This window comes from Syzygium oleosum, unplaced genomic scaffold (genome assembly GCF_021117445.2).
Source record: "Syzygium oleosum isolate NSW1041296 unplaced genomic scaffold, Sole_v2.1 Sole_v2.05, whole genome shotgun sequence".
Classification (NCBI taxonomy): domain Eukaryota; kingdom Viridiplantae; phylum Streptophyta; class Magnoliopsida; order Myrtales; family Myrtaceae; genus Syzygium; species Syzygium oleosum.
Window position 1 is genome coordinate 11,380,031 of NW_026607489.1, and position 20,227 is coordinate 11,400,257.

At 40.1% G+C, this 20,227-nt stretch overlaps 1 protein-coding gene across 1 annotated transcript; it reads left to right on the plus strand.

The window, feature by feature from the left end:
- Positions 1-17,059: 17,059 nt before the first annotated feature.
- Positions 17,060-18,774, plus strand: LOC115678476 (protein LURP-one-related 5-like). The gene is made up of 2 exons (XM_030601877.2): positions 17,060-17,431; positions 18,155-18,774. Exons 1-2 carry the CDS (start codon positions 17,207-17,209, stop codon positions 18,563-18,565), a joined length of 636 nt encoding a protein of 211 aa, XP_030457737.1. The 5' UTR covers positions 17,060-17,206; the 3' UTR covers positions 18,566-18,774.
- Positions 18,775-20,227: the final 1,453 nt, after the last annotated feature.

Sequence of the window (20,227 nt, forward strand, 5' to 3'; positions counted from 1 at the left end):
CACTTCATCATTTTCATTTGGTGCGATTGTTCTGCAAAATTGCGTTCGTTGGAGTCCTCCGAATACGTACCGCTTCGGAGGAACGAGATCCGTTCTATCCTGGGAGACGATTGTCCAATATCCTCGGGTACTGATTGAGGGGCCAAATTCGTCTTAAGGACACGACGCTATTTCGTTGGGCTCGGATCAATATTCTGCTTATTTGGTTGTACTGCTTTCAGGTTAGTTTTTCCTAACGTTTGATTTTAATTTCTGATATACGAACTTAGCCGACAACAATCTTAAGACGAATTTTCTTCGGTTCTGTTCGTATATTCTTATGCGTTGTTCATTGAGTTTTTCTATCAAATATCATATTGCCGTTTCTTTAATTCGAACTTTTGTATAGTTTGTATGTTCCTTGTCATAGTCGTATAGAATACGATTCTGTTTGCACATTCTGTTCGTTAACAAATTTTTCGAATACTGTTCATATTAGAAATTTTCAATTCTGTTCGTGAATATGGTATGTGTTTATATTTCAGAAATGGCTTCGGCTTCGACTTCGGTTAATCCTATTCCGAATCACGGAGAAAAGCCAGAAAAGTTCAATGGTACGGATTTCAAGAGATGGCAACAAAAGATGTTGTTCTATCTCACGACCTTGAACTTGGCTAGATTCCTCAATGAGGATGGTCCTAAATTGGACGTTGGAGAGACAAATAAAGAAAAGCTTGCTGCTGTGGATGCATGGAATCATTCTGACTTCCTGTGTCGCAACTATGTCCTCAACGGTCTGGACAATACTCTCTATAACGTATATAGTCCGCTAAAAACGGCTAAAGAGTTATGGGATAGTCTGGACAAGAAATACAAAACCGAAGATGCCGGATTGAAGAAATTCATTGTCGGTAAATTTATGGACTTCAAGATGGTTGATTCAAAGACCGTCTTAAGTCAGGTTCAAGAGCTTCAAGTGATTATGCATGATATTCATGCTGAAGGAATGACTCTAAGTGAGACATTTCAAGTGGCTGCATTCATTGAAAAATTGCCACCATCCTGGAGAGATTTCAAGAATTATCTCAAACACAAGAGAAAGGAGTTGTCACTTGAAGACTTGATTGTTCGGTTGAGGATAGAGGAAGACAATAGAAATTCCGAGAAGAAAGTTGGCAGCAATTTGGCAGTCTCAAGAGCCAATGTTGTTGAAGAAGGATCAAAACCCAATAAGAAGAGGAAAATGCCTAGCAAGTCTGGAGAGGGATTCACCCAAGGCCTGAAGAAGTTTGTTGGCAAGTGCTTCAACTGTGGCAAGTCTGGACATCGAGCTAAAGACTGCAGAGCCAAGAAAAGACAGAAAACTCAGTCTAATGTGGTGGAACAAATTTTCAATGGTGTTGATGATATCAATCTAACTGCTATGATATCCGAGTGTAACATGGTGGGAAACCCCAAGGAGTGGTGGATTGATACTGGAGCAACTCGTCATATTTGCGCCAATAAATCAATGTTCTCATCTTACATGCCTATGAAGGTGATGAAAAACTCTACATGGGTAATTCATCGACCTCTAAGGTTGAAGGTGTTGGAAAGGTTGCTCTAAAGATGACATCTGGGAAAATTGTGACACTAAATAATGTGCTACATGTGCCAGACATTCGTAAGAATTTAGTGTCTGGATCTCTCCTTAGCAAGAATGGCTTCAAGTTAGTGTTTGTGTCTGATAAGTTTGTACTCTCCAAGAATGAGATGTATGTAGGAAAGGGTTACCTCAGTGATGGTCTTTTCAAGTTGAATGTAATGACTGTTGTACCCAATGATGTTATGAATAAAGTTGTTTCTGCTTATGTGCTTGAGTCTCCTAATTTATGGCATGCTAGATTAGGACACGTTAACTATAAGTCGATAAAGAAATTAATGAACATGGGATTATTGCCAAAATTCGAATGTTCTAGTGAGAAATGCCAAGTGTGTGTTGAATCTAAATTTTCTAAGCCTCCTTTTCATTCTGTAGACAATAGAGTCTCAGAACCTTTAGATTTGATACATACAGATATATGCGATATGAAATCAATACCGTCAAGAAGTGGTAATAAGTATTTTATCACATTTATAGATGACTGCTCGATGTATTGTTATGTTTATTTGCTTAGTAGCAAAGATGAGGCTGTGAATGCTTTTAGAATTTATAAGTCCGAAGTTGAAACTCAGTTGAATAAGAAAGTTAAAATGATAAGAAGTGACAGAGGAGGTGAATATGAATTTCCTTTTGAGGAAATTTGTACTGAGTTTGGTATCGTTCACCAAATGACTCCTCCTTATACGCCGCAATCTAATGGAGTGGCAGAAAGGAAAAACCGGTCTTTAAAGGAAACAATGAATGCATTGTTGAATAGTTCCGGTTTACCACAGAATTTGTGGGCGGAAGCTGTTTTGACGGCGAATTTTATTTTAAATATAGTGCCCCACAGAAAAACACAACAAACTCCCTATGAGAAATGGAAAGGCAGAATGCCTAACTTGAATTATCTCAAAGTGTGGGGGTGTTTGGCTAAGGTTGCGGTTCCTAAGCCTAAAAAGGTTAAGATAGGACCAAAGCGTTGATTGTGTTTTTATCGGATATGCTCGGAATAGCAATGCATATCGTTTTCTTGTTCACAAGTCGAGATCCCGATATACATGTTAATACGATAATTGAATCAAGGGACGCTTCGTTCTTTGAAAATATATTTCCGTATAACATAGTATATGAGCCAATTGATAATAATAAGAGGTCTCGAGATACTATATCTAGAAATGATCCAATTGAGGATGAACCTAGACGTAGTAAAAGACAAAGGACTTCCACGTCTTTTGGACCTGATTTCTTAACGTATCTGTTAGAGAATGAGCCTCGGACATTCCAAGAAGCTGTGACTTCGCCAGAAGCCCCGTTCTGGGAAGAAGCTATCAATAGTGAAGTTGAATCCATCTTGTCAAACCATACATGGGAATTGGTTGACCTTCCTCCTGGTAATAAACCACTACAATGTAAGTGGATTTTCAAGAGGAAAATGAAAGCGGATGGTGCTATTGATAAATATAAGGCTAGGCTTGTAGTAAAAGGATACAAGCAACGAGAAGGTCTTGATTATTTTGATACTTATTCACCTGTTACTAGAATTACATCTATAAGGATGCTAATTGCCATAGCAGCGGTGTATAAGCTTGAAATCCATCAAATGGATGTTAAGACGGCCTTCTTAAACGGGGATTTGGAAGAAGAAATATATTTGGAACAACCCGAAGGGTTCATTGTTCCAAGTCAAGAGAAGAAAGTATGTCGGCTTATCAAGTCACTCTATGGATTGAAACAAGCACCGAAACAATGGCATGCTAAATTCGACCAAGTCATGTTGTCGAATGGTTTCAAGATCAATGAGTGTGATAAATGTGTATATGTTAAGAACACTCATAATGGTTTTGCCATTTTGTGCTTATATGTAGATGACATGCTTATAATGGGCAGCGATAGTGAGGTTATTAAGGCGACCAAACGCATGCTCACAAGTAAATTTGATATGAAAGATATGGGGGTTGCAGATGTTATTTTAGGAGTTAAAATCCATAAAACATATGGAGGATTAGCTCTATCACAATCCCATTATATTGAGACGATTCTTGGAAAGTGCAAGAATCTAGATATTGTATCAGTAAAGACTCCGATAGATGTTAATTTACATCTTTCGAAGAATACTGGTGAAAGTAAGGCTCAAAATGAGTATGCTAGTATACTAGGCAGTTTAATGTATGTCATGAACTGTACTAGGCCGAACATAGCTTGTGCGGTTAGCAAGCTAAGTCGATTCTGATTAGTCCAAATGAAAATCATTGGAAAGCAATGAAACGTTTATTGGGCTACTTAAAGCATACTCAAGATTATGCTTTGCATTACAGAATATCCAGCGGTACTTGAAGGATCTTGTGATGCAAATTGGATAACCGGCACTAAAGACACAAAATCGACAAGTGGATATGTATTCACACTTGGGGAGCGCAGTGTCTTGGAAATCATCCAAACAAACTTGTATTGCTAGATCCACTATGGAATCAGAATTTATTGCTTTGGATAAAGCCGGTGAAGAAGCAGAGTGGCTTCGAAATTTCTTGGAAGATATTCCTAATTGGCCTAAACCAGTGCCTGCTGTATGTATACATTGTGACAGTCAAGCGGCAATAGGAAGAGCAAGGAATGTCATGTATAACGGTAAGTCTCGACACATACGTCGAAGACATGACACAGTAAGACAACTTCTCTCTAGTGGAATTATCACCATTGATTATGTGAAGTCAAAAGATAATATTGCGGATCCATTGACAAAAGGCCTAACTAGAGAGATGGTTACGAAAACATCAAGGGGAATGGGTTTAAGGCCTATAAACAAGTCATCATAGCGGAAACCCTACCTAGTTGACTGGAGATCCCAAGATCTAGGTTCAAAGGGACAACTAAGTTATGAAGACAGTGTAGAGTACTGTCAAATTTTTACTCATTCCCGGATGAAGACAGTACTAATATGTGAAGGTTAAGCAAAAGCTTTTAATGATTCTGAATTGAGTATGTGATATACTATATGTTCAGAAATCACCTATGTGAGTGTGAAGTGAGGGCCGCTTCGTGAGAATTGAAAAGGCCGAATTCTCTAAAACACTCATGAGACCAAGGCGGTGTTCATGGCCAAAACGAACACAACGGTGAGAACCAATTTTGTTCGAGAAACAGTTGTGTGATTTCTATTGTCTAGGCTTACACCAAAGGTCGACAGTTCAAAGACATCAAGTCTACTGATTGACTGAGTAAGTCCGATAGGTTTCACTAAGGAAATTTCAAGGTCTCAGACTACTTATCCTGATGCAACGTTTTCTCATGGAATAATCGCACATTGCATCTCATGCATACACGAAGAGTCATGAAATCTGAACTTCTCATTCATGTGGGGGATTGTTGGGATTTTGGAACCAAAATCCCATAGAATTGAATGAGAAGTGTGTGGGAGAAAGTGTCCCACATAGGGTAGAAGAGAGATGGGAGATGGGTTCAAAAAGTTGAGCCTCACAAATGGGTTTGGGCCCCAAGGGGTACCCCACTTTTGTGGAAGAGAGAGGACCTACGTCAAGCTAGGTCGGTCCACCCCCCGCGCGCGCGCCGCCGCCGCCGTCCGGCCGGCTCGGTTCCGGGTCCGCTCTCTATCGGTTTTTATTTTTATTTTTCGAACAGACACGTTGTTTAGAATTTATTTATTTATTTATTTTTTGGACAAATAAACATGTCTGTTCGTGAGGTTCGGTTCGCCCGAACGGAAAATCGAAGCCTTTCGCGACTGTTCACGAACCGAACCGGTTCAAGTGAACCTTCGCTACTGTTCTCTCGAAAACTCACAACTCTTTACTTTTCGCCACTTGAATAAGACCGAACAGTTTAGTTCGGAATACATATCACTTCGTGACATTCATTTTTTCCCGACGCACTCTACGCATATTCACTTCATCATTTTCATTTGGTGCGATTGTTCTGCAAAATTGCGTTCGTTGGAGTCCTCCGAATACGTACCGCTCGGAGGAACGAGATCCGTTCTATCCCGGGAGACGATTGTCCAATATCCTCGGCAGTGCGATTGAGGGGCCAAATTCGTCTTAAGGACACGACGTTATTTCGTTGGGCTCGGATCAACATTCTGCTTATTTGGTTGTACTGCTTTCAGGTTAGTTTTTCCTAACGTTTGATTTTAATTTCTGATATACGAACTTAGCCGACAACAGGGTTTTGATTTTCTTTTTGTTATGTACTTCTAATTACTGAAGAAAGGAGAGCGACACTCGATTAACAAGAAAAAGGGAGAGTGACGTTGTCAACGAGCACATTGTTGACACCTAAATTTTGCCTATTCATTTAGGGTTTTATCGCATAAAAATTAGGGTTTAATTTTTTAACCCCTAAACCAAAAATATTTTCTTTAAATTGTATGGCATGTAGACATTAGGCGCATTTGCATTAATAGATTTAGTAAAACATATTTTCTCTTTATTTTACTTCTTTTTTATTTTTATTTATTTAAAAAAATTAAAAAAAATTTAAAAATTGAAAAAAATATTTAAAAAAAAAAAAGAAAAAAAGAAAAGAGAGAGAAGACAAAGGGGAGCTCTTCCCTGTGACTCTCCCTCTGACACTTGCGAAAAAGAAGAAAAAGGGGGAAGACGACGAAAAAGAGGGGAAAATAAATAAAAAATAGAAAGGAGCAGGGAATGGGGATCCCGGGTCATGTGTCGGGCGGATCGGGTCAGGGGACCCGGTCCGGAATTATTATATTAAAACATTAAAAAATACTAAATAATTCAAAAAAATATTAAAATATTAAAAATTCCAAAAAATTCGAAAATATTTAAAAACCCAAAAAAATATTAAAAGTCTGAAAAACATTAAAAAATTCAGAAAATTAAAAAATATTAAAAAAATTCAGAAAAATTCAAAAAAAAAATCAGAAAATTAGGAGATGTTCAGAAATCAGTTTGGGCTTAATTTCACTAGATTTTAGGTTAAAAACTCAAAACAAAAAAAATGAAAAGAATGAGAAAAAACCCTATAAAAAATTCCCAAAAATCGGATAAGCCATGAGGGCTTTACTTTAGGGCTTTTGATTGCCTTTTCTTTTTTAGAGACGATGCTAAGTCACTGGTTGCTTGTTTTCCTTGTGATTATTTGGTTGCGCGTCTTTAAATTATTGGTTGGTATTTTCTATTTTTAGCATGGTTAGACGGAATTTTAGCTTTTTCGATAGGCTGCCTAGTACGTTAATTTGCAAGTAATCAAGTTTAGGTACCGAAATGGCACTAGTAGATCGCTAGTGTAATCAAGTCTCCGTACCCATTGAATCTCTGGTTCGTAGAAGTGAAGCATTCCTCCCGTGTTTCATTTGGGTGTCTAATCGGCCCACCAAAATCGATTAGTGGCGACTCCTAGATAAAATTGATTTGCATGTTAACAACTTAAACTTAAGTCGCGAATTGGTATGGGCTTGGGAGAGCTCGAGCTAGGTTTAACTTAGTAATCCATTAGCCAAACCACCTTAGGCGGCGGGGCCGGTTCGGGGAGGTCACGACAGCTTGGCGACTCCGCTGGGGACTTGAGGACTTAGGCCTAGTATAGCTTGATTGCTTGTTAACTAATGTGGTCTTATGTCAGCGCATCGTGAAGGCTAAGGTAAGTCCGCTAACAAAGTGTTAAATGGTTTTGTAGGTTGGGAGTTATAAGGGGTGGAGTAATTGTTGACTCTTTGTTTTGCAGGTTTGGAGTTTGGGAATGAATGTTTATTTTTTCAGATGCTTGAAGCATTGTTTGCTTATAAACTGTTGTGCATGCTTTAAATGTTTTAGCACTACACTGTTGCACACACAACCATGCTGCCGGACCTGGGCTGCACTAGGAATGGTTAGGATGGTATTGAGTTGGATACGACTTCGACCGCGAGGCCGCGTAGTAGAGGTTGCCCAACTCAATCCCAAAAACTTCTTTCTTGGTGTCAAGGATGCTTATTTTTGCTCGCGAGGCCGCGTCGCATTGGGGTATCATTCTTGACTGAGCCGGAGTTACGAGGACTTGGCTTAGTACGCGAGGCCACGACTAGTCATCCCACCCTCGTAACTCCAATTTGTTGAGCCATCTAGAGTAGAAGTCGAGCCGCACGTTACATTCGCATGTTTATGTGATTAAAAGTTTGTCATCCAATGTAAGTATGGTTTCTCTCTTTACTTGTTCACTTTTGGTTCAAACTTTCATTCTTGAAATTTGTGGAAATCAATCAAATGCCCTAGGTGATCTAAGCTTATAATTGAAAATTTCAGGCAATCACTCTTGACAATGAACCTTGAGCATAAATCTCAAACACCTTTGATTTGGCCCTACCAAAACAGATGGTTTTGTCTAAACTTTCAGTTATAGGCTTAAAATCACATTTTTTGTTCAAAAATTCTTTCAAGTCAAGATTGTATTTTGGGGCATAAAATTGAAATCACATTTTCAATAAAATTCTTTCTTGTTCACATTTCGGAATCAAAATTCAAATCACTTTTTGTGTATTAATTTTTTAAAATAGGAATCACCTCATTTTTGCAAAAATGAAATCGCAAATCAGTCTTTCAAATTTGATATGCCGCATTTTGCGATGAAACTTTTGGAATAAAAAGGGCGCTTGATTGATAGCCGCAATTTGATCTTTTAATGATGTCTTTACTTACGATGAAATCTTGGTGAATTACTAAATGCCCACAAATAGGAACCATGGGGGCATGTATTGTTGCCTCGCTTTCGTCATAAGAGGCGGCATCAGCGAACGACCACTTTTTCATTCACATACTAACGTTGTCTTCCTTTCGCAGGTTATGCGTAACAGTCATCCCTTGGAATTCTCTTGCTTAATCATGCAAGGAAGTGTACTTTAGAGTTAGAACGAGAATTGTTTGTTTGCACTCCTCTATTCAAGAGTTTTTCAACTTTATCCTTATTTTTATTCTTATTGGGAACCAATGTTTTCTGATTTGGGTTTTAATTGTGAACCCAATCGATATTGTTGTAATCACGCAACTCACGTCTTTGAGTAATGAGGTTCTAATTTAGATCATTGTCCTTTGAAAGTAATTGCAGTATTTCCAATTGAGTCATCGAGTTAGGCTTTTATGCTTTACCTTCAAAATGTTTTGAAATTGAGTTTCAAGAATGACTTGCATAAAATTGTATCTCTTCACCTGGCCAATTTTGCAGGTTGATTTGCAAAAGGACATCGTGAGATGGTAACTCTGTAATCGTTCCAATAAGAACTCTTGGTATAACAACTGACTTGTTCATTCATTTTTGTCAAAATAGGTAAAGGGGCGAAGGGGGAAGGCCGTTTGGGAACGAGTTGAAAACGTGCCACCGAGTCCCTCAAAATAGGGAGTCTCCACTTGTGTACTCACTTGTACAAAAGATGATTTACGAGGCATACGCAAATCGGAACAAAATAACGATGTCAGATGATCACCCACTTGACAAAAAGAACGATTCAAGAATAGCCGACTCTCAAATAAGAGTAAGAGGGGCACTGTTGTATCCGCGGAGGATGAAGATGAGGATCGCACAACAGACCCATTGGAGCACCAAGAGATGCGTAATCGAGAGACAAACTGGGGGCATGGAATGTCAAAGCCGTCCAATTCAATGAAAAAGGGTGTATTTTGTTCTCAAAGTTCATTTACTTTAATATAGAAATGATACTTCCTTTTCTTTTTTACCTAGGGTGGATTTGAATGAAAGACCCGACAAGAGCATGGCGAAGCAACGTACATTAAAATTATCTGACTAAAGCACGAAGTGCATGTGATCAAGAAGCCAACATCCCCACTAATGACGCACAGGAAAACATTTGATTCAGCATGGAGCGCGATGAACTCCCCCTCATCCCCGCCAAGGAAGCATTAGAGACAAAATTATCAACTTCGTCATGAAAGGGTGTATACCGTTCCTAAATTCAGCCCAATTGAGAATGAGAATAATATGTTTTATCTCATTTCCGCAGATGACGAATGAGGCAAGTTACCCAAGGAGTAATCATTGCCTATGAAGTATAATAAAATGGAGTCGACTGGTTCAACACAAAATAAAGAAATGTGTTTGACCATAGCAATAATGCTTCCAGCTAGGAAGACATGATGAGGCCAAACCGTCCATCCCATTGTGACAAATGAAAGGTTGCGTCATGACGGGGCAAAATAGTGCATTTGAAGAACTTCTGTCCATCAAACTAGGGACATGCGAAAATTTGTCGGGGGCACGAGTAGTCAAGATGATCAAAGGTGGAAGACCCGAGCAAAGGACAATGAAAATTAAACAAGTGTCTGTAAGAAGGCATGAAGGAGTATTGAACATACTGAAGTCTCCGGAAGAGAAAGCATCTGACTGGGGCGAGTGTCATCCAGCTGGGGCAAGTAGCTTTAGTATAATCAGGCCTGTGAGTAAGTTCCTTCTCCTATAACAAGTGAATGGATGCAAAAGAGACATATGCCAGACAGATAAATGCAGGGCAGATCATGTTGTGGGCAGTGCCTCCAAACACTTAAGAGGGAATATCAAGCAACTTTGAGGAAGGAGTTGCAAAGGAAAAGCTCAAGCGATGAGATTGCACGAAGAGGACAACTTAGTCCAGAATTGAGCTATCCCCAAAACAAAAGGGTGTATATCGTTCCCGAATTATTCCAACTGAGAATGGAAACGACTCGCCCCATCTCTCATTTAGCAGACAAAACAATGTGTTTGATCAAGGTGACAACACCTTCTTCCAAGAAAGCACGATGAAGACGAATCATCCATTTTGCTACAATGAAAAGGGAAGGCACCCATGGGACAATGCCCTCAAACGTTGAAATAAGAAGTGCCAAAAAGTCAAAGGCGGACGAAAGCGGATGAAGGGTAATCTTGTATCGATTCCAATTTACCCTTTGTATTCTTTTCCTAACATGTTCCATTTTTATCCTTGATAGGAGTTGTCAAATACCCGGGAAGGAAAATTCAAATGAGAGCAAATGGTATCGTTTCCAATTGTCCATTTTAATACCATTTTTGACATGATTCTCTTTTCCTTTGATAGGAAGCATTAAAGACCTGAAGGACAAATGCAAACGAGGGGTAATGTTGTATCGTTTCCAATTTTCCAATCCCTAAAGGGTCTTTAACTAACACATTATTTCTTATTCTTTACAGGGTTACCAGATCGCCATACCGCAGGTAAGTACCCTTCCTCCAAAATTCGAATGAAAATCAAATGAAAATTTTCTTCACGAAAAAATAGGGGAATTTCTGATGTATTTGAGAAAAGAGCACAAAAGTAGAACTGCGAAAGCAAACTTTTCACAAAATTTTTGAATATCATCTTTATCCAAAAATTGCCTTGGTGCATGGCGGATCATTCATTTTGAATCAAAATTCCCTGTGGAGATTAATCAATCCATGATAATCTCAACAAAATGAAAGGGAGATGTTAATCATGCCAAGTGAGAAATACTTAGAATGAGGAAAGGCAAGCCATTCCCAAACACATCCCATAAACACTTTGAGAGTTGAGCAGAATAGAAAACCCGTGTTGATTGATGATAGAGGATTCATTCGCGAGTAGTACATGGATCAAGGTGAAAAGAGGCATTTCTTTTATATATCTTATACACTACAGGTGACCATAGTCAAGCCCCTTTGAGCCTTTACATGTGGAGAATTTCTACAAAATACCCCTGTCAAGAACCACCCTACAATGGGGCAAATTTGGAGGTTTTGGTTGACGTTCTTTGGAGGAAAAGATGAGAAAGACTTCTTTGCCCTTACTTGTATTAATCTTTTTGTGATAACTTCAGGTGAGTCCTTATGGAAGCTTGAAACATCCCAAAATAAAGAGGAGCATTTCTTTCTCTATCCAAACACTCATACCCTTTGTTCAGCCAAGTTGAGCCTGAATATTCATTTCTAAAGCCCGAATGGTGATTATCTCCATACACTGGGGCAAAGCACGTGATTTATCAAGACAATTGGTACTCATGAGACAGTGTGAAAAACATCTCAAAAGTTTTTAAATCTCAAAAAAATGAAAAGAGCAAAAGTCAAATGAAAACTAGGGGGTATGAAAAAGCAGTGTGCCTGGTAAAAGCAAGGCCAATGCCCATTGTAAAAAAAAAAGAGCAAAAAAAAAAAAAAGAAGTTGCATCAAGAGAAAATTCTCATGAAAAAAAAGGGAAATGTCAAAAGCAAAATGCTTGCAAAAAAAAATCATTGCAAATGCAAAAGTCATTAGAGAAAAGAGCAAAGCTCTTACATTAAAATGATTAGTCAATGGACTTTCGAGACAAGTTGGATTTCAAAAGTCGAGTGCCTTCAAAAAGATTGGATGATATGGTAATGATGCCATGATAATCACCAACTCCTAAATCCCATTTGAGAATTTCGAGCCTTTCGAGACTTTATGAACCAATATTACAACCATTTCCCAAAGTCTCTTCGATTGGGATGATTCAAGTGAAAATAAGGACTTTACAAAGAAGCTGTCGCTTGAAGAAGTGGAGGCAAGGTTGTCTTATCTTATCTAAAGGTTTCTTGACTTGTAAACCTGGCGAAAATGATGATCAATGATTATTTCATTTCTTAGCCGTCAATGCTTATCCGTTGTTGAAACCATCCATGACTAAGCCCGCATTATAGTCCTTACAAAAGACCTCTTGGATTGGTCAATGTGTGCTTATTGCGAATGATTCTCGAAGCCTCCGACACTAATAATGTGAGGTATACAGAGAGATCATACTATTTCCCACATTAATGGATGTGATCAAATAGCCTTCTTGAGAGTTATGAGAAGCCCTTTCCGACTATGCAGCTCTTGTTTGGCATGTTTAACAAGCCCTTTTCACAAGTTAAGATCATTTTGACAAAAAACTTTCTCCTAAGGGAATTTGATGATTAATGACACTTCTCAAGCCTGATGGCAATCTTGTGATATTGAATGATATTGAATGTTTTCCAAACAATTGAATTTAGTTTGATTCACTCATGCAATCGACACTTTCTCAGTGAATGTATTATTTTGATAGTGTCATTCATGACATTCGAATAACATCAATCTCGCCTGGTATGCTTTCCCTACCAGGGCATCTGTTATAACATATTCCGTTAGATGTGCAGTGGCCATTTCGGAATCTTCTTGATTGATAGGTTTACAGCCTCAGAATTGCACGCCCAGAGTCTTTTTCTTTGCACGGTGAGCTTCTGCAGCCCGGAGCACCCTTTCGACCTGGCAAGCTTTCGCAACCCAAAGTCTTCTTCCTTGCACGGTGAACTTTTGCAGCCCGGAGTTTCCTTTATTTCTCTTGTAAACATCAGGTAAGTATTTTTACCCTCTTTTAAAAAAAAATAAAAAAAAAAGAAAAAGAAAAATGAGGCTTTCACAGGTATGTCTCTGAGCCATGCTCCTTATGTCAAATCCTTTGTGAGAAACTTAGGCACCTCAAGTCCTTCGTAATAAACTTAGGCACAATCAATCAAATCCTCGGGCGAAGAGTCCCGAGTGTTCATTCATTGAGTCTTTTCAAGCCTTATTGGCGAGGATCCACCCGGCAATCCATCAAGTCCTCGGGTACGCTTCCAAGGTTTGTGGTGCAACCTTAAACCACGTTTTCCGAAGGTTTGTGGTCCAACCTTAAACCACGCATCAAAGGTTTGTGGTCCAACCTTAAACCACGCATCAAAGGTTTGTGGTCCAACCTTAAACCACGCTTCAAAGGTTTGTGGTCCAACCTTAAACCACGCATCAAAGGTTTGTGGTCCAACCTTAAACCACGCTTCCAAAGGTTTGTGGTCCAACCTTAAACCACGTTTTCCAAAGGTTTGTGGTCCAACCTTAAACCACGTATCAAGGGTTTGTGGTCCAACCTTAAACCACGCTTCCAAAGGTTTGTGGTCCAACCTTAAACCACGTTTTCCAAAGGTTTGTGGTCCAACCTTAAACCACGTATCAAAGGTTTGTGGTCCAACCTTAAACCACGCTTTCCCAAAGGTTTGTGGTCCAACCTTAAACCACGTTTCCCAAAGGTTTGTGGTCCAACCTTAAACCACGTTTCCCAAAGGTTTGTGGTCCAACCTTAAATCACGCTTCCCAAAGGTTTGTGGTCCAACCTTAAACCACGCTTTCCCAAAGGTTTGTGGTCCAACCTTAAACCACGTTTCCCAAAGGTTTGTGGTCCAACCTTAAACCACGCTTTCCAAAAGGTTTGTGGTGCAACCTTAAACCACGCTTCCAAGGTTTGTGGTCCAACCTTAAACCACGCTTCAAAGGTTTATGGTTCCACCTTAAACCACGATTTCCAAAAGTTTGTGGTCCAACTTTAAACCACACTTTATTCATCTTATTTTATTTTACTTATTTTATTCTCATTTTATTTTGTTTTATTTTATTTTATTTTATTTTATTTTTCTCTTGCGTAAAGCCAACTTTCGCTTGCCTTCCGCTGACAAATTTAGGTGTCTTTTATCTTTGAAGGGAACCTCTTCGAGCTCCCCTTCAAAGAGGGGCAGCTGTTGACACCTAAATTTTGCCTATTCATTTAGGGTTTTATCGCATAAAAATTAGGGTTTAATTTTTTAACCCCTAAACCAAAAATATTTTCTTTAAATTGTATGGCATGTAGACATTAGGCGCATTTGCATTAATAGATTTAGTAAAACATATTTTCTCTTTATTTTACTTCTTTTTTATTTTTATTTATTTAAAAAAATTAAAAAAAATTTAAAAATTGAAAAAAATATTTAAAAAAAAAAAAAGAAAAAAAGAAAAGAGAGAGAAGACAAAGGGGAGCTCTTCCCTGTGACTCTCTCTCTGACACTTGCGAAAAAGAAGAAAAAGGGGGAAGACGACGAAAAAGAGGGGAAAATAAATAAAAAATAGAAAGGAGCAGGGAATGGGGATCCCGGGTCATGTGTCGGGCGGATCGGGTCAGGGGACCCGGTCCGGAATTATTATATTAAAACATTAAAAAATACTAAATAATTCAAAAAAATATTAAAATATTAAAAATTCCAAAAAATTCGAAAATATTTAAAAACCCAAAAAAATATTAAAAGTCTGAAAAACATTAAAAAATTCAGAAAATTAAAAAATATTAAAAAAATTCAGAAAAATTCAAAAAAAAAATCAGAAAATTAGGAGATGTTCAGAAATCAGTTTGGGCTTAATTTCACTAGATTTTAGGTTAAAAACTCAAAACAAAAAAAATGAAAAGAATGAGAAAAAACCCTATAAAAAATTCCCAAAAATCGGATAAGCCATGAGGGCTTTACTTTAGGGCTTTTGATTGCCTTTTCTTTTTAGAGACGATGCTAAGTCACTGGTTGCTTGTTTTCCTTGTGATTATTTGGTTGCGCGTCTTTAAATTATTGGTTGGTATTTTCTATTTTTAGCATGGTTAGACGGAATTTTAGCTTTTTCGATAGGCTGCCTAGTACGTTAATTTGCAAGTAATCAAGTTTAGGTACCGAAATGGCACTAGTAGATCGCTAGTGTAATCAAGTCTCCGTACCCATTGAATCTCTGGTTCGTAGAAGTGAAGCATTCATCCCGTGTTTCATTTGGGTGTCTAATCGGCCCACCAAAATCGATTAGTGGCGACTCCTAGATAAAATTGATTTGCATGTTAACAACTTAAACTTAAGTCGCGAATTGGTATGGGCTTGGGAGAGCTCGAGCTAGGTTTAACTTAGTAATCCATTAGCCAAACCACCTTAGGCGGCGGGGCCGGTTCGGGGAGGTCGCGACACACATCATCTGAACTCCACACAAGTCATGTGTAATCTGCCAAACGCTCACAAAGCTCAACACACCAATTCGAAAATAGACAATCTCATTGATTCACCGATGCACTTGTAATTAAAAACGATTCTCGAGAGAATGAGAATCCTCTCAAAACCTCGGCTCGGATCAATCGGGGAAATCGGACTTCTTTACTTACCTTAAATTGGGATGATCCCAATTATTCTAAAGATATATTAATTATACACACACCCAACCAAATTCACTATATATCAGCCTTCCTAAGCAACAAAAATTAAACATGTTCACCACGTTAATTAGCGCAAGATCAAGCTAAAATTCCAAACTTTCGCAGCTGTCCTACTCCTATTGGGTTAACAAATCCCCGTAGAGGTTAGTTCAAATCTCTCGATTGCTTGTGGGGGTTTCCCAAAATTCAACTTCAACTGTTCTTGATTGCTACATGCTCAACTTCAAGCCAATGAAATCCACACATTTTTTCGAGTGCCGGTGGCACCAACCATCATCTTGTGGTCTTGAATCCACCAAAACCTCCGACTTTCGACGCACCAACTCTGTTCCAATTTTTCCTCTGGTTTGAAACGGGGCCGATTTGACGGATGCTGCCGGTGAACATATATGGTCTTGGCGGAAAGAGGGGACCAGATACTTTTCACAGCCCCTTTTATTTTCTTGCCTATTTCACACTAAGTTAGAACAAGTTAGGATGCCGACTTTGATCTTGATGAATCACAAAGGTGGGAGGAGTTCGAATATTTCTGCACATCGAGGTGGAGGTACAAACTGGGTTGCCGGCTTGGCGACGCAGATATTACTAGGGAGACTATTAGGGGCGAGGTCTTTGTTCCTCCACAGTGGCACCCTCCCGATCTCATTGAATTCGGAACAATTGGGGGCAATCTGCGTACTTATTTGGTTTCTACTCGGCCGACGGACTCTTGTGATTTACGCGTTCCTTTAATAATGAAAAGGATATAAGATGCGGAACAAAGATATCTTCACTCGTCTATTTGTTTTTGAGTTCCAACACTTGAAGACGCCTATCAAGCAATTAAGTAAGAAAACACTAATATTCGCAATGGAGTGGTTTTTCTCGAAACTTGTACAAATAATAATATGAAAACCAAACGGTCCTATTGAATGCCCTTAAAAAAAAGGTTTTGGATAGGCTCATTAACACGACCCTTACGAAGACATCCGTTGGTAAATCACTTTTCTTGAAAAGCTTCAATCAACAAACAAGTTCGTAGCCTATGCTTAACATACGATCCGATATCCTCGAACTACTCGACATCAGAAATACAGTCCGTTCCGCAGGTTCCGTTCTTGCGGGGCAGAAGAATCTAGATCTAACCTTCACTCAGCACGCCACCTTTTCAGGCCGAATCAAGAGGAGAATTAACTTTCGCGACGTTCCCTAATCTTAATTTGGGGTGTGATTAGGATAAAAAGAAAAAGAGGACATAAACTATAGGGAAACTCACCAGGGGATTACATCACACTTCCCCCTCCGTGACATTCGTTCACATGCTAAAACACCGTCCGACCCCCACGTTAATTGCAATCCACTCGTCACCACGAAGCCCGAGACCCCTCCGCGTCTCTCCCCTCTGCAAAACAGAATATAAATATCTTCCCTTCGACGTCAACGACGTTGTCTTGTGCTGTACTCTGCAACCCTCGCGCACGCCCCCCACCTCACTCTCTCTCTCTCTGTCTCTCTCTGTCTCCGCCTCCTGCGTCCCCCAAGCTTGAAACTTTGGTAAAGCCCAAGATTCTGAGGCCGTCGGAGGGGCGCGTGACGGGAAGAAGAAGAAGAAGAAGAAGAAAAGAGAACTCGTGGGAGCAGATTTGTGATGACGGGTGGGTTGGTGGTGGAGGATGCGTTCCGTTGCGAGGAGGAGACGCACCTCACGGTGATGAAGACGTCCCTGTTCTTCGCCGGCGACGGGTTCGCGGCGTACGACTCCAAGGGGGTGCTCGTGTTCCGGGTCGACTCGTACGGGCCCGACGCCCGCGACACGGGGGAGGTCGTCCTCATGGACGCTCACGGCCGGTGCCTCCTCACCGTCCGGCGCAAGGTAAATACCGACTCCTTACCCGGGCTCTGCAATCGATTCGCCTCGTCCTTGTCGAGATAATCGGCTGGGTTTCTTGAAATCAGTCGGGTCGAATGTCGATCGGAAAAGGCAAGATTTTTGGTGGTGATTGTGCTCCCCCCAATCTGACTCCCCTGGCACGGGCAAATCTGAGTTGACTTGGACGTTCTTTTCTATTTCTGGGTCGCTCCGATGACTCGGTGCGGCGGCTCAGACTAGGGAAGCGGTGGTCCGGCGGTAACGATCCGAGTCAACTCGGAGATTTTTCAATTCATTTTTAGGATTTTCTTCTCTAGGAACCGGGTCACTTCGAGATACATTCTGCTTCATTATGCTAGAAACACCCGGAACAAGATCTGTACACGTACCGAGTCAATGATGTGTTGTGGGGGTCTGAACAGTTTGAGCTTCCGGTGATTTCTTTCTGTCTCTTCCGCGGAAGTTAGAATTGAATAATCAAATGTGGGTCTCGAGTTGTCTTCTGATTTGATTTCGATAGATTTCGGATTCTTTACGAATTCTACGTAGAAATGAAACAGATTGAGGTTACTGAAAGTCGTATGTCGAACTCTTTTCATAGTTCTTTAAAAGATTGCTTGACGGTGCAATTGACCCAAGAAAAGCTTGTCTACCGAAAACGGAAGTTCACGGATGGCGCTTGTGTTTTGACTTGTTTGTATCTGTCTTGTGTGGTGAGAAAAACAGAGACCGAGTTTGCATCAGCGGTGGGAAGGATTCTACGGGGAGGGGACGGCCGGCCAGAAGCCGATCTTCAGCGTGCGGAGGTCGTCGATCATCGGCTACTCGGGCGTGACGGTGGAGGTGTACGGCAGCCCCGGGGAGGAGTACCACATCGAGGGGTCCTTCGCGCAGCGCAACTGCACCATCTTCAACATGGACCGGGAGCCGGTGGCGGAGATCCGGCGCAAGGTCGACGCCTCCACCAACGTGGTGCTCGGCAAGGACGTCTTCTCCCTCTGCGTGAAGCCGGGGTTCGACGGCGCGTTCGCCATGGGATTGGTCCTCGTCCTCGACCGGATCACCGGTGACGCCACCGATGACGTCGTCACCGGCGAAGGCGAGGACCCCGTCCCGGATACCGGGTCGGATGGTTAGGACCCGAAATGCTTGTCTAGTTTCTATCACGGCGGGTCGACGATGGTGATTTTCCATGTGATAAGGTTGTGATTTTGGCCGGTCCATGTTATATTTCTTGGAATAGTGGGGCCTAGACGTAGATATTTTGGGAATAATGTAATTTCCGTGGAATTTGGAGCTTATGGCTTTGTCTCTTAATGGGGAACTACTTCTTCTTCTTCTTCTTCTTCTTCCTTGCCTTGAATATTAATTCCTTTTGGTTATGCAATGTTTAGTTATAATCTTAGATTAAGAACAAGTCATTTTCAATGAGGTCGTAAGATTTGGTGACCAGAATTGACTAGATTAATTTCCATCGTTCTTCAGTTATGGAGAAGATGTGTGCAACACAATTTCACTTTTTTTTAGAGAATAAAGAAGTGATCTAGCACGTGCTTCGGGGAGTGTTGAATCATTGCATCATTTGGGATGACGGGTTCTTGAGAAAGGCTATGCTCCTCTTGAAAAGAAATCAATAATGTAATATTAAATTTATGAAAATTGTTTATTTAAGATTTAGAATGACGAGTTTTCGAGAGAGAATAAGCTTCTCTTAAAAAGCTAGATATCAATAATTGTTGCATGGTTGTTTATAATTTGTTGTTTATTTAAGATTTAGAATTTGTTGTTCCGTGAAAGTTATATGGACAGCTGAAATCATTAACGACATTGATTTCCCCTTTTTAATACTCTCTTCCACTTTGAATTCATTGTCCTAAACAAAAGGAAGTGTCATTTTCATCCCTTTGCTCTCTACCCCTCCTAATTTTCCTTGCATTCCTCCTTCCAAAACGAAGCAAAGACAAAAGAATACATCGAGACGACTAGGAAGATTATGATTAAGCTTGGACCCATGTACATTATAAAACAAGTTATTATATTGAGCATTATAAGCCGCAAATCTAATGAGTTTTTCAATGCCCATTTATATGAAATTCACCTCACTTTAAAACCTCCATTCAAGACTCTAATGAACACATAAAAAGTTCTGCAAACCATCGTATTGATATTTAGGGCGCGAATGAGAATCATTTTGTTTCTCTGTTTTTTTTTATTTTATTTTCGGGAACAAGTTTGTAACAGAAATCCGTTTGTTAAAATAATTTCATTTTTTTTTTAATTTATGGGATAAATTTTGGCCCAGGAATAGATTTGGAACAGAAATGAGAAGTTAAAATTTTTTGCTTTTCTACCTCTGGAACAGAAATAAAAATAATAACTCTCTTTTATTATTTACACTTGCCATCCACCGCTGCCCACTCGCCGCTAGCCGCTGGCCGTCTGCCGCCACCGCCCTTCGACCGGTCATCCACTGCTGCTCGCTGGCCACCCACCTATCGCTCCTCGGCCTTTTGCAGTCGCCATTCGCCCCCAGTGCCGATCGCTCGCTGCTCGCCGCCACTGCCACTCGCAAGGCTGGCAGGAATAGAAATTTTGTTTCATTATCAAACGAATTTCTATTTCGGCAACAGAAATTTTATGTCATTATCAAACACTGCTTTTTGTTAGAAACTCGTCTAGAAAAGAGAAATAGATTTTTTAATTTCTAGCTAGAAATATGGCCAGGGAAGAGAAATGTTTTCATTCGCGCCCTTAGTTCACATGAAAAGTTTTATCATCAAGACTTTACTTTCACTTTCC

What these genes read in the sequence shown, in the direction of transcription:
- LOC115678476 (XM_030601877.2), top strand. Translation starts at nt 17,207, where the DNA reads ATGACGGGTGGGTTGGTGGTGGAGGATGCGTTCCGTTGCGAGGAGGAG. An exon ending in TCCTCACCGTCCGGCGCAAG is followed by an intron (nt 17,432 to 18,154) that starts GTAAATACCGAC and finishes TGAGAAAAACAG; the next exon opens with AGACCGAGTTTGCATCAGCG.